We start from the raw sequence: 14156 nt of genomic DNA on the forward strand, positions 1-14156 counted from the left end.
TTCACATCCTCTTGTGTTTATTTTAATTTTTATTTTAAGGTACTGATATCCTTATGCAGATACTTTATGAAACAGATAAGTATCCACATAGAAAGGACATTCAAAATTTGCAAGAAATACCTGCAATGTGGCGTTATAGAGAATTGATAACGATCAAACATCTCATGCAGAATCTAGAAGGAACAGAAACAACGATGCCATTACCTGTACTCCGACTCTTTCTGGAGGAGGTAAATATTATTCAGATATTGTAAACGATGAGGATAGAAGGAAATATGTTCATCTAAAAATTAAAAAAATATTACCCGATGAGAGTTACATTTCCTTTTTGACTATATAATTCAGAAGCGTTGTTATACCATTTTGTTTCAATTAATAAAACACGGTATACACGGCCGACACTCGGCTAACCGAGAGATTGGTCGGTTAATCTATATTGAGTATGCGGCTATATGGGCGATTGGTCTGTTAATCGGGTTGGTTATACGTCTGTTAAGAGTAAAACGCTTAATTTAATGTTAAACTCTATTAAATATACAGATTTTTGGCATGTTATTAGAACCTAATCAAAAAAAGAAAAGTGTCTGACAAAATGATATCTATCATAGAACATTTTGCACTTGTAAAAACATTTCTTAGTCTGCGCAGTTTTCAGTAAAACTAAAAGGCGTCGCGCAAGTATGTAGTATTTATGCTTATACGTATAGCAATTTTTTTAATAAAAGGCGAAACAAACAAATTTAGATATCATGTAAAGGACAAAAAATAGTACTGTGGTTCTAAAAAATAAATTGACATTAGTAAACATTTCATAATTGTAAAATAACGTGAATAATACCACGTTTTAGTGAAAATTATGGGAACAAAGTCTGTTAATGGGTTGGACAATTGAAATTGTGTCAGTTAAGAGTTATTTAACCACGACAATAATTTGCTACCTTTATATTTTCCCCTTGAAAAATTTAAGAATGAGATGTTCCTGATTAAACAAAAATGACAATACGATGCCACAGTATCCTAGAAAGAGCATTTTTATTTGGACTTTCTTTGCATTTTATTGAAGGGTGTGTCACTTCAATATAGCGTGATATGGATTGGCCTCTGGAATATGCATTATTTTTTTATTGACGTTTTCAATCAGCCTTAATTTTTGTGTCTGTTCGAAGTAGCACGTTCTCAATTCCGACTGAAAGTGTCCTTCTAATACAACACAGGGTACATACAACGTGTTCTCGTTCACATATGAACATGCTATTTGTCACTGGACGTTAAACCCTAATTCGTCAGCATCATCCAATTGGTTCTTTTCTTCTATTAATTAATCATATGTTGTTTACGAATCACTCTAAAGAAGTAAACGGAAAGGAGCGAATGCAGCTACATTTGGTTATTTTAAGTTTCAATTCATTTTATTCCGTTTAGTTCTTTTCTACATAAGTGCAGCGGAGAACTACAGTTGTCTATGGTTGCTGGTGAAGTCCATTTCGCGTTTGCGCGATTTCGCCTTTCATATTATATAGGGCGAAAAAGCGAAATCGCGAAGTCGACAACGCGAAGTCGAAAACGAGAAATAAGTTTCGCGTTTTCGCGTTTTCGACTTCGCAATTTCGCGTTTCCCGTATAGAATACGTAAGGCGAAAACGCTAAAGCGCTGAAACGCAAAATGGCATTAACCTGCCAGCATATTTGTATTACTTCTAAAATTACCAATATAAGTACATCGCAATCCGTTACTGTTTCAACAGCCATCGGTGTTTCATGTGTGTATTCTTAAACAAGTATTATTTTTCTCTCGTTTTTAGCAATGTAATACTCTCTACTGTCCTTATATATTATTCTATATTCTGCGTTTCCATCCAGATTCTCGTGTATACCATTAGGGTCCGGATTAGGGTATTGTTTATTTCTGTATTTTTTAAATTGTTATGTAATTTTTTTCTACATTTTATTTATCTTACCCATTATTCTTTCTTTATTTTTCATATTTTGTCATCCCAATATATTTTACTTACTGATGTTTAGTTGCATTACGACGTTTATCTCTGATTTATATACTGGTTACCAATGTAGATGACAAATTTGTGTCATTCATGACAATTAAACAGAATCAACATGATATATGCGATCATTCTTGGATGAAATTAATATTACTTTAATATTACACTTTTTTTCAATTTCAATTTCATGTGTTGTTTCCGTATATGTTAATGTTTCATTGCTCATGTGTTGTTTTCGTATATTTTTTAGCCGCTCGTCTTGAGCCTACTCATTTTATCCGATAATACCCCATATAGCAATAAAATTATACTTTTATTGCCATTCATAACTCTTAACAGACCAATTAACAGACCGGGTTTTATACATCCGACCCATTAACAGACCAGGTTTTAAATAAAGATTGATTTATGTCACCAAAATACAGATTTTCGTGTAGATTTTTCACACAATGATATCAATATGGTTAACAAACATAATGCCTTTCTTTTTCGATGTTCAAAATATTGAATGCAAGTAAATTTAACCAATGTGTCATTTTGTGTACATTTTATGTGTGTAAAATATGTATAAATTTATTGATGAGTAACCCGCCTTTTCATTTTATAGATCGTACATCGAAGCTAGAAAAATAATAATTACACCACTGAATTCAGTACATTGAATTGTTTTGTTAGACATGAATACTTTTTATGATGAAAATATATTTAGAAACTTATACAATGAAACATGCTGAACTTTCAATGATTTTCTCGATAACACCTTATTAACAGACTTTAGCCAACCCGAATAACAGACCAACCGCCGATATAGCCGCATACTCAATATAGATTAACCCACCAATCTCTCGGTTAGCCGAGTGTCGGCCGTGGTATAAGTAGACGTAAAATCAGTGCATGAATTACAATGCAAGCAGAAAAACCTCTTTATTAAGTCGCCTCTTTAAATTTAAAATATATTTACATTATCATTACTATTATCCTTTTTTATTTTTATACTGGACACGAAACATTTCAACGACCGAAAATTTCCAAATCTTATATTGTTTTTTGTAGGATTATCATTTACGAGCTATACGATTTGTACCAAGTATAATGAGATTACAGAGAATGTTGATACAGAAATACAACAAGAAACTTGACAGAACTGAGATAGCCGCTTTGACTATCCGCGATGTGAAAAGAGAAATGAAAGAAGGTAAAGAAAATATTTTTTTTCAAATCATTAGTCTTTTATAATATATTTCTTGATAACAGATTGACTATGACTGATTGTACCATCCTCTGGAATATAACGTTTAAGCTTATTTTTGTATAATGAAAAAGTTGAAGCATTGAATTAGATTAATCCAGTTCAGAATCGTAAACAGAGTAAGGGCAATGGCGAAGTTCGCTTTCTATTGATATTTACAAAATAGAACTGTTTTCTATGAACAGATGGAAGATGTGAAGATTTTGAGCAACTTTTGAAAGAATTTGAAATGGCTTGGACGTGTGTTAAAGATTTACTGAAGAATTGGGGTAGGTAATATGAACAAAGTGAAGTAGTTATATGGAAATTCTTTTCAAATGATTAATAACTTGATAACGTAAGAAAAAATTCTACAAATAAAAATTATAATTTATACTGTATAGAGTGTCAAATAGCCCAATATAAGAATGTCATTCGAATCCTTGCAATTAGATAGTTTTGATTTCTGTAATAAATATATAATGACATCTCCTGACATGGAAGTATTGTATTGAAGAATCTGAATTGTTTTTGTCGATTAAAGGATAAACTGGTTATGTCACAGTCAATGGTAACATTTTACAAAAGACTTGTACTCAAGCTGAGAATCGAAAAAAAATATTCATAAAACGGTTTAACATGCCTAACAAATTCCAGTAATACATATTAATTTACGTTAGATACGTTTCTGTTTTTTTTTTCTTTCGCTTATCTTTTGTTTCACCTTTTCATCACCAGCACAGTAGTCAACATTTCGGTGTTGACATGAACATCAATAATGTGGTCATTTTATAAATTTCCTGTTTACAAAACCTTGAATTTTACGAAAAACTAAGGATTTTCTTATCCCAGGCATAGATTACCTTGGCCGTTTTTGGCACTACTTTTTTGGATCTTCAATGCTCTCCAACTTTGTACTTGTTTTGGCTTTATAAATATTTTGATATGAGCGTCACTGATGAGTCTTATGTAGACGAAACGCGCCGTCTGGCGTACTAAATTATAATACTGGTACCTTTGATAACTATTTACACCACTGGGTCGATGCCACTGCTGGTGGACGTTTCGTCCCCTTGGGTATTACCAGCCCAGTAGTCAACATTTCGGTGTTGACATAAATATCAATAATGTGGTCATTTTTTTTTTATAAATTTCCTTTTTACAAAACTTTGAAATATACGAAAAACTAAGGATTTTCATATCCTAGACATAGAGTACCTTAGCCGTATTTGGCACAATTTTTGGGAATATTGGATCCTCAATGCTCTTCAACTTTGTACTTGTTTTGGCTCTATAAATATTTTGATATGAGCGTTACTGATGAGTCTTATGTAGACGAAACGCGCGTTTGGCGTACTAAATTATAATCCTGGTACCTTTGATAACTATTTCATACATCTAGTATATAAAAATTAATTTATGTTTGATATGCTTCTTTTTTTTATAAATATCAATTCTAATTACTTAACTTTTTGTTTCTTTTATGCAGTATGTCCTGTAGATGGAAAACTTGTGGTTATCGACGAGTCTTTTCTTAGATCAGAGATTGCTGATAACGCAGCTAAAGTTTCCTATCTCATACCATCATATAGAGATGCTGGCCTTTGTTCTTACATTCTATTATTTTACCTAATAAAGCATCAAAACTTGTTCTTACAAAACATTTGCTTAAAAACCGACGTTCCGTAAGTATGAACTAAACATGTAACTATTATTATCTGTGATGTAACTTGGTATAAAAGTGAGAATATGGTACATATCTGTGTACATTCAAAAGAAACACAATAATAATGAGTAAAGACTTTCGGAGCTGTATGACCAATATAACCCTAAAAATCTGATTATTTCACTACTGAAATGTGTTGAAAATTTGAAACATATGCGCAAATGTCCAATTTCGAACTACCATTTTCCACAAGAAAATGCCTGTCCCAAGTCAGAAATATGACATTTGTTATCCTGTCGGTTTGACTATTTGTTTAGTGACTTTCAGTTTTGAGTTTTTCCTCTGAGTTCTGTTTTTATTGAACTCATCTAGATTAAAGGCAACAGAAGTGCGGATGTTCAAATTAGTAGCAAAACAAAACCAGACAACATATGACCAAAAACATATGAAAGATTAATAACAACAGTAACATACCATTGCATATTTGTAGTTACTATAAGTAAGATATGTTTGTGGTCATCTTAGACACACATCTGGCGTAAAGGCCCATCAAACCTTAATGGTGACATGAATCTTCCATATGAATGTCTTTAGCTTTAATTTATAGTTTTGAACCCTTCATGCATTTTTGTCCTGGTAAGTAGTAAGTTAAGAAAATCCTAATAGGAAACGTAAGCTGTAGATTTCGTATCATATGGAGGATTTTACTACATATCCAGGCGTTGCTGTAAAGGGTGCTTCATAGAAATAAAAGTGCACAATTGCTAAATTGAAATCATCTTGTTAAAAACGAGCTCAAAATTTAAATACTTGTATCTATGATGAGTTTATTTTGTCGTTATGTTTAGTTCTAAACAGAATCAATTGTATATTTCTATACTTAGTTAAGACAAGAAGCAGATTTAAATGTAAAATTGTCTAAATATGGATTTTGCTATTATTTCAAGTCCCTTTTAATTACATTAATTACATAGCTCTTGACATAATATCATCATTTGCTTTTAAATATAATCTTTATCTGTGGTATCCTTTATGTCGTTTTCATTGGTAAAAACAATGAATTGTACTCTGAAATCATCTAATATATGGAACGGAACTTGAATATAACTTTAGCTTCTTTTCATTTTTCTAGACAAGATCTTGTGTGAAGTATTCAACCCAATAAAAAGTCGCAAGGCAAAGGGTCGTTTAGTTGGTTCGCAAAGGAACTCCGATCATATGATGAAAAACACGTCCCTCAAACGCAACAAAGAGTATAAAAGTGTTTGCAAAACGATTTTCTATAACACTCAATTTTTTATTGCTATATTCCGAAATGACCACTATTCCATATACGCATACATGACAGAAATAATTACAAATATTTAGATCGAATAGAAAAACCTTACTTTAAATGTTATATCAATGAAATTTGATGATACTGTCGTACAAGTGAGAGATTTAGCGCTATATATACAAAAACAGGTTCAATCCACCATTTTCTACATTTGAAAATGCCTGTACCAAGTCAGGAATATGACAGTTGTTGTTCATATGTTAGATGTGTTTTGTCATTTGATTTTGCAATGTGATTATGTACTTTTCAATTGAATTTTCCTCAGACTTCAGTATTTTTTTGATTTTACCTCTTTCTGCTAGTTAAATGAAGTGTTGTCATTTGTTTGTTTGTTTGTTCTTTCTAAAATAAAGCTTGGGTTAATTTTGCAGAATAGACAGTCTTCCAACTGTCCATGTGAAAGATATTTCATCAGCACATTTGATCAGTTACCATCCAGACAAAGACCTGTTACCCATGGTGTTTGTTAACTGTAACTACTCATTTGAAGTGGGACAGGGAACAAGAATAGAATACAATTTTCCTAACATTGAGAGGCAGTTGACGGACAGATTCCTTTTCTCAAAGTCAATTGTAACAGGTTTAGAAGAGGTATACATTATGTAATGCATTGAACACTATATTTTTTATTTTGTATGTTTTTTATGACTTTAATGCCATTGATGAAAGATTTTTTTAAAGCTAGTTGAACAAAAATAAAAAATATAAGCAGGTGTTGTGTTTATGATTGTACTTTTTGCATATGAGAGAAGACGAATGCGTATACATTATTTATCAAAAACTGATAAATGTAAACTACAATCAAATGTTCCAGAGCCATCAATTAGTTTTATAGTTGACAATTTAATAGAATAACAAAATACCACAAATCAGTTTCATCTAAAAATAATCCGTAAATTTAGGATTGCCATAGGACTCATCATTGGTTTCAAAAAGGACTGAACAATATTGTTCATGAGAGTTTCTACAGATAACTCATTTTGTTTGCTATAAAACAGCACTACAATTATGAACTTGTATTAAAATGATACATATTTTTGTTTTCAATGTTTAAAAGTCAATATTCGTTTGGTAATTAGATATAACAAGTTAACAGGAAACCAAGTGATGCGTTTACCAGAAGAGAGAAACGATACCCGAAAAAATTTCTGCGCAAATTAAGTACAATAGTATAGTCATAGTTTTGTTTTTTTGATTGCCTTTACTGTTGTTGTAAACTGCGTTCGCTTGTTAACGGGCATTGGTTATTCTTTTCACTAGCAGTGAAATTAATACATTCGGATAAAAAGTAAAAACACAAAAATACTGAACTCCGAGGAAAATTCAAAAAGGAAAATCAAAAATCAAAAGGCAAAATCAAAAGTCCAAGCACATCAAACGAATGGATAACAACTGTCATATTCCTGACTTGGTACAGGCATTTTCTAATGTAGAAAATGGTGGATTGAACCTGGTTTTATAGCTAGCTAAACCTCTCACTTGTATGACAGTCGCATCAAATTCCATTACATTGTCAACGATGCATGAACAAAAGAAACAAACTCAAAGAGTAAAAATGTCAAAAATAGGGGTACAACAGTCAATATTGTGTTATCATCTTAATATCACTACATAAACAACAAATGTAACAAAGTAGCACAAAAAGGCATACATCAAATTCAACATTCTCATTTTGCTTTTCCTATACGGCTGAATTTATCTAAGAACGATAATATAACTTCACAAATTTATTTAATTTGAACTTTAGATTGAAACCATCACTTACAGATCAGAATCCACAAATGCTGTTGTTTTTTTGGAACTCTGTGAAAAAGTCAAGCAGGTGAGAAAACTGAACCAAATTAAACCTTTTCATTTCTTGTTTAAAAATGAGACATACATTTGCGGCCTTAATGTTCTTAGCACAAAATCCAAACTCTGATTGGACAAGAAATTGTACTGCATTTTTACCTGAAAATAATATCTATCTTGATGGATTTTTTAAAATTTGTACCTAGATTAATCATTATTAGTCATTATGGTGTTTGATATTTTTTCATTAAACTACCTTTATTTTCACTTCAATTTTTCTTTAAAGGAACGATTAAATCCGGCCGTACGAAGTCAAATCTGTGGAGAGTTACACATGAGAAACTTGCCTGAACTATGTGATAGTCTAGATAATTTAGATATAGCTATCAGTTTTCTCAAGTCTGTAGGACCGAACCCGAACATGTCACTAAGCGATTTCATGGAGAACACTTTAAAGATAGACAAGCCTTTAATAAGTACAAAGGTATAGTATTATTTTGGAAGGCTACATACCAATATTTGTTCATGATGATGTTGAGAGGGAAAAGTCGTAGAATTTTGAAAGTATTAACAATAAATAGACAAAATGATGAGCAAATGACTTCATGGATGACACAACTTAATAGTTTTTGAGCTTAATTTAATATGTTATCTGAACTTATTTTTAAAGAGTAAAAACACAATAACAAGTTCATATTATTTAGCACTATAATGTTTATTAAATCGTCATTTCAGGGAATGTGCCTGAGTTCTATGTTGTTTATTTAAATAATGCAAACCGTATTACTTTCTACGAAGCAAAAATAACTTTTTTCATGTTATCATGATAGAATAACGTAATTGTTTAATACAAGTAATTTCTTATCTAATAAAAACATGTACAAATTAATGTTTTCTCACAATCTGAATAATTAGGAAACTATTTCAGGCGAAAACTGCTAGCAAATGTAAACATACCATGTCCCTATGGATATCGTTTGCACTAGAAAGAGCTAAACAGCTAGCTAAGTATGACAGAGTAGGTATTTTGTTTTTACTAAATGTACTCCTATCCCGTAATGATGTTATTGTATGGCATTTTTAACCATGCTTTATAAGCGGGAGGTTTTGGATAGCCATAAAACCAGGTTTAATTCACCATTTTGCCCCACACTGTCCAGTACCAAGTCAGGAATATGTCATTTGTTATTAAATAGTCCGTTTCTATATATGTCGGGGTTTGTTTTTGAAGTAGTTCCAGTGTTTTTGTTGTTCCGTTGTTTTCCTCTTATAGTTGATGTGTTTCCGTCGGTTTTGGTTTGTGATCCTAATTTGTTTTAGTTGAATTTATTTAGTACTATTGAGCAGCTGTATATTACAATTGCCTTTATCTTATTTTGTGTTTACTTGAAGATATTATCTTTTCTCGCCTGCATAAGACTTTGTTTGTTTGATCAGAGTCATTATTGAAATGATTGAATATATTTTACATTTGTTCAATATACTGGATTTAAGTTAGAAGGTAAAGTTTTGATTACTTACGATTCCTTTAAATAGTTTTGTACTTTGTTTTACATTTTCTCATCCTTTTGAGAACAGTAAAATCTTCCTAATTATAGCTGTGAAATCATTTATCTCTCATTTATATAAGCACGTTTGGTGAACATGAAATGAGTAAAATGTAAATTGTCATATTTCAAATTTCATGAACAAAAACAATATGATTTTTTTTTATCATCCTTTTAGAAAGCTTTCGAAGGAGTTTCGGAGTCCTTCAAAATAGATTTAATAATGGAACAAATACACGAAATAGAAGAAATTTTAACAAGATCACCAGCAGAACAGATCGATACATTGCTAGAGCTGATATTTGAATGTATCGTATTCAAGATAGATGTACCTCAGAATATCAATGATGAAGATTACATTGATATTTCACAAATAAGGTAAATATTTTCAGAACTATGTTGCTTTCTTTCTTTTGACTATAGAGCAGTAGCATACCCAAAGGGCTTTAATATGTTTTATATATGTGTTTTTATCTGGAAAGTCCAACACGTGTTATATAAAAATAGATGTTGTATATCTAGTTATTCAAAATAACTTCTTTTTTGGCATATTACATTGTAATTATGAAGTTTAGGGCCATTAAAGATGCATGGTGCATTATAAATGACAGTCTTAGTACATTTATTTACGATTTATAACTGTTGTAAGCATGGATAACTTCGACTGCAACCCCTTATCATTTCGTTTTGATATCATTTGATAAATTTATGTGTACTCATAGCTGTTTGTAAACGGAGACTTATCTCTTGTTCTCTTATACTTCGTAGTTTCTTTGTGTCTTTTATAAAAAAAAATATTCGGGCTTTACTGATTAGTATTTTGTATACGGAACTCATGTTTGATGTACTCAGAAAATATGAAAACTGAAAAGATTAAGATACAAGAGAGATCGCGTCTTAAGCTCTGATTGGAATTTTTTCTCTATTTCACATTGCAAAATAAGTGGTACGTAAATATGTTAAGATGATTGGTATATCTATAGAAATTTTGACATTTACGTTGACTATTTGTTAGGTCAATGTGAACTTTCAAAGCTTGTAAGTGATAATCTCTTAAAAGTTTTGATTTTTTTTTGCCCTAAAGTATGGATCAATATTTCTAATTTTACAGTTTCCGGGATCAGTTATTTGGGTATATAGATACGTCACCGTTTGAAGAAGACTTACAGATTGATGATTCATTAGTGGTAGTTATTGGTCAACTGCCATCGGACATGGACGATCAGCTAAGGATTCTTACAGCACAGTCAGTTGACTTTTGGCATGTGGTTAACAGATGTAGACAGAAGAAAATGCGTTAATTGGTTTTTCATTTAAGAGTGTATTGGCACTGTAGTGCTTATAAAAAATAAACAGATGTGAAACTAGCTTTCCTACTTTAATTGTGAAACCACATCAATTGAATGTTTATATCGGATATTTGTAAATAATTGAAAATTTGTTTTATTTGTTTTATAGTTCATTTTATTTAAACTTTTTTTGAGAAAAAAAATGATTAATTCAATTACAAAATGTTTATTTTTAAATTTTTTAAATATAAAATGTACCAAAACGAGAATCTAATGAAGGCAAAGAAGCAAGTGCGATGATACAAATATTTATATACATGTTATCAACCTTTTGTATAGATCGAGTTTGATCTGATGCTTGACTATTTGATAAGGACACGAGTGAATCGTTGGATGTCAGGAAGTTAGACAACAAATCAATCAAAACAAATTGTGAAGTTAAAGCAAATATTCAACTAAACGTCTTAAAGGTCTTGCATATATATTCGTATCTCTGATTACGTTCCGTCTTGCCTTCGTTATTGTTCCATATTTCGTTCAAATATATTTTTATTTTTAAAACTGGGAAAACGTAAAATGAAAAGAACATGCCTATCATATAACACATTGTAATGAAATGTATGTGATTATTCTGCTGCTATTCGGATGCATTTAACAAAAAATGAATTTACACTATTGGTGAAGATTCTTTTTACAATTAAACACTGTGATTGTGTTTGATTCTTTGATACACATGACATGGATCAGTACTTATACACCCCACTATTGTGTTATTGTGCTTTGGTACATTTTTGTATGCTTGTCTTTGATTTTTATGCCCCACCTACGATAGTAGAGGGGCATTATGTTTTCTGGTCTGTGCCTCCGTTCGTCCGTCCGTCTGTGCTTCAGGTTAAAGTTTTTGGTCAAGGTAGTTTTTGATGAAGCTGAAGTCCAATTAACTTGAAACTTAGTAGACTTGTTGCTTATGATATGATCTTTCTAATTTTAAAGCCAAATTAGACTTTTGAGCCCAATTTCACGGTCCACTGAACATAGAAAATGAAAGTGGGAGTTTCAGGTTAAAGTTTTTGGTCAAGGTAGTTGTTGGTGAAGCTGAAGTCCAATCAACTTGAAACTTAGTAAACTTTAACGACCGAGAGTTAAAATCATTCCTCAGTAAAGGACCTAAATATCGTCCCCCGTCAACTATTAACTGGAATGAGTGTCGTAATATCATCAACGACTCACTCCGCGCCTACTGTTTGAAATGGGTAAAACGGGAAAAAGCTGACAAAAAATCTTTGGACTCTTTTTTTAATTCAGTAATGAAGATAGTTGATATTCGAATACAACATTTTAAAGAACATTTTACCCTCAACAAAAACTATAAAAACCCTATTTCGCGTATCAAAAATAAACTAACAGAACTAGCCAAGGAATTTGTTTTTGTCCCGGCTGATAAAGCTGCTAATAATATCATTATTGTTTGACGTAAATTTTATATAGAGGTTCTGCAAAAGGAAATCACGAATTCACCAACATTCCAACTGACTTCATTTTCAGAAAACGACATCTGTAACAAACATAAACTTTTAGCTACTTCTTTACAAGCAGAACCAAACACAATGAAAGTCCCAACTATGTACTGGCTTCCGAAGCTGCACAAAAAACCTTACAAATATAGATTTATTTCATCTTCCAGCCATTGTTCAACTACTAAATTGTCTGTTTTACTTACTAGTACACTTGGTACAATAAAAAACCTGATAATAAATTGTTCAAATAAGGCCTTTGAAAATAGTGGAATTAATTACTTTTGGAGTGTCAAAAACTCGTTGGAAGTACTTGATAAATTGCATGCATATATTGGTGATTTTGAATCTGTTCAAAGTTTTGATTTTTCTACCCTATATACCACTTTGCCTCATATTCTTATTAAGAAAAAATTCACATCCCTAATTAACTGGGCATTTAAAAAGTCGGAATGCGAGTACATATGTTCAAACTCTTTTAGATCATTTTTTAGTAGCAATAAACAAAAGAACTATGTCAATTGGACATGCTTTGATACTATTTATGCACTTGAATTTTTACTTGATAACATTTTTGTTCGCTTTGGAGATTCCGTATATCGTCAAGTTATTGGAATTCCAATGGGGACTAACTGTGCACCACTTATTGCGGACCTGTTTTTGTATTGTTATGAGTTACAATTTATGACTAAAATTAGCAAAGACCCATCAAAACAACATTTGATACAAAAATTTAACAATACTTTTAGATATTTGGATGATATATTGGCTCTAAATAATGACGACTTCAGTATGTATACTAAAGAAATTTATCCTGTAGAACTTACTTTAAATAAAGCTAATGATAACAATGACCACTGCCCTTTCCTCGATCTTGATATCTATATCATAAACGGGAAGCTTAATACAAAAATTTATGATAAAAGAGATGATTTTTCATTTCCTATTGTTAATTATCCATTTTTAGATGGTGACGTTCCCTTGTCACCATCTTATGGTGTTTATATATCTCAACTTGTACGATTCGCTCGTGTATGTAACAATGTATTAGATTTTAGCGAGAGAAATTTATGTATTACTGAAAAATTATTACACCAGGGTTTTCGATATCACAAACTGGTCAAAACATTTACTAAATTTTATCACCGGTATAAGGAAATAATTCGTAAATATAACTCAACATGCAGACATCTTATACGTTCAGGTATTTCACATCCAAAATTTTATGGAAATATTCTTTATAAAGCACAAAAATGTCAGTATTCTCCTCAGAAACTAACAAAACCTTTAAATAGGCTTATTAAAAGGGGATATAGTTACGATACTGTTGTCAGGTCATTAAAGATTGCATATTTTGGCTTTAACATTGATTCACTGATAGGGTCCTTGCATCGGAACTAAACACATTTATTTCTAAAAAAACAGTTGTTGGCATGACACGGGTTATGTTCTTCTCATATATTTTATGATAGTATGATACTAAACCCCTAACGGGAGGGATTGTACCTGATATTCATATGATGAAGACATAATCTTTCAATCAGTTTAATTGAGGTCTGGAGCTGGCATGTCAGTTAACTGCTAGTAGTCTGTTGTTATTTATGTATTATTGTCATTTTATTTATTTTCTTTTGTTACATCTTTTGACATCAGACTCGGACTTCTCTTGAACTGAATTTTAATGTGCGTATTGTTATTTTTTTACTTTTCTACATTGGCTAGAGGTATAGGGGGAGGGTTGAGATCTCATAAACATGTTTAACCCCGCCGCAATTTTGCGCCTGTCCC

The 14156-nt window shown here is 31.4% G+C and overlaps 1 protein-coding gene across 1 annotated transcript; it reads left to right on the forward strand.

The window, feature by feature from the left end:
* Nucleotides 1-44: 44 nt before the first annotated feature.
* Nucleotides 45-10963, forward strand: LOC143078446 (E3 ubiquitin-protein ligase rnf213-alpha-like). The gene is made up of 10 exons (XM_076253313.1): nt 45-230; nt 3051-3192; nt 3432-3515; nt 4715-4910; nt 6599-6818; nt 7975-8049; nt 8305-8502; nt 8947-9036; nt 9744-9943; nt 10677-10963. The coding sequence occupies exons 1-10, from the start codon at nt 54-56 to the stop codon at nt 10864-10866; spliced, it is 1572 nt and encodes a 523-aa protein (XP_076109428.1). The 5' UTR covers nt 45-53; the 3' UTR covers nt 10867-10963.
* Nucleotides 10964-14156: the final 3193 nt, after the last annotated feature.

Source organism: Mytilus galloprovincialis, chromosome 6, assembly GCF_965363235.1.
Source record: "Mytilus galloprovincialis chromosome 6, xbMytGall1.hap1.1, whole genome shotgun sequence".
Lineage (NCBI taxonomy): Eukaryota > Metazoa > Mollusca > Bivalvia > Mytilida > Mytilidae > Mytilus > Mytilus galloprovincialis.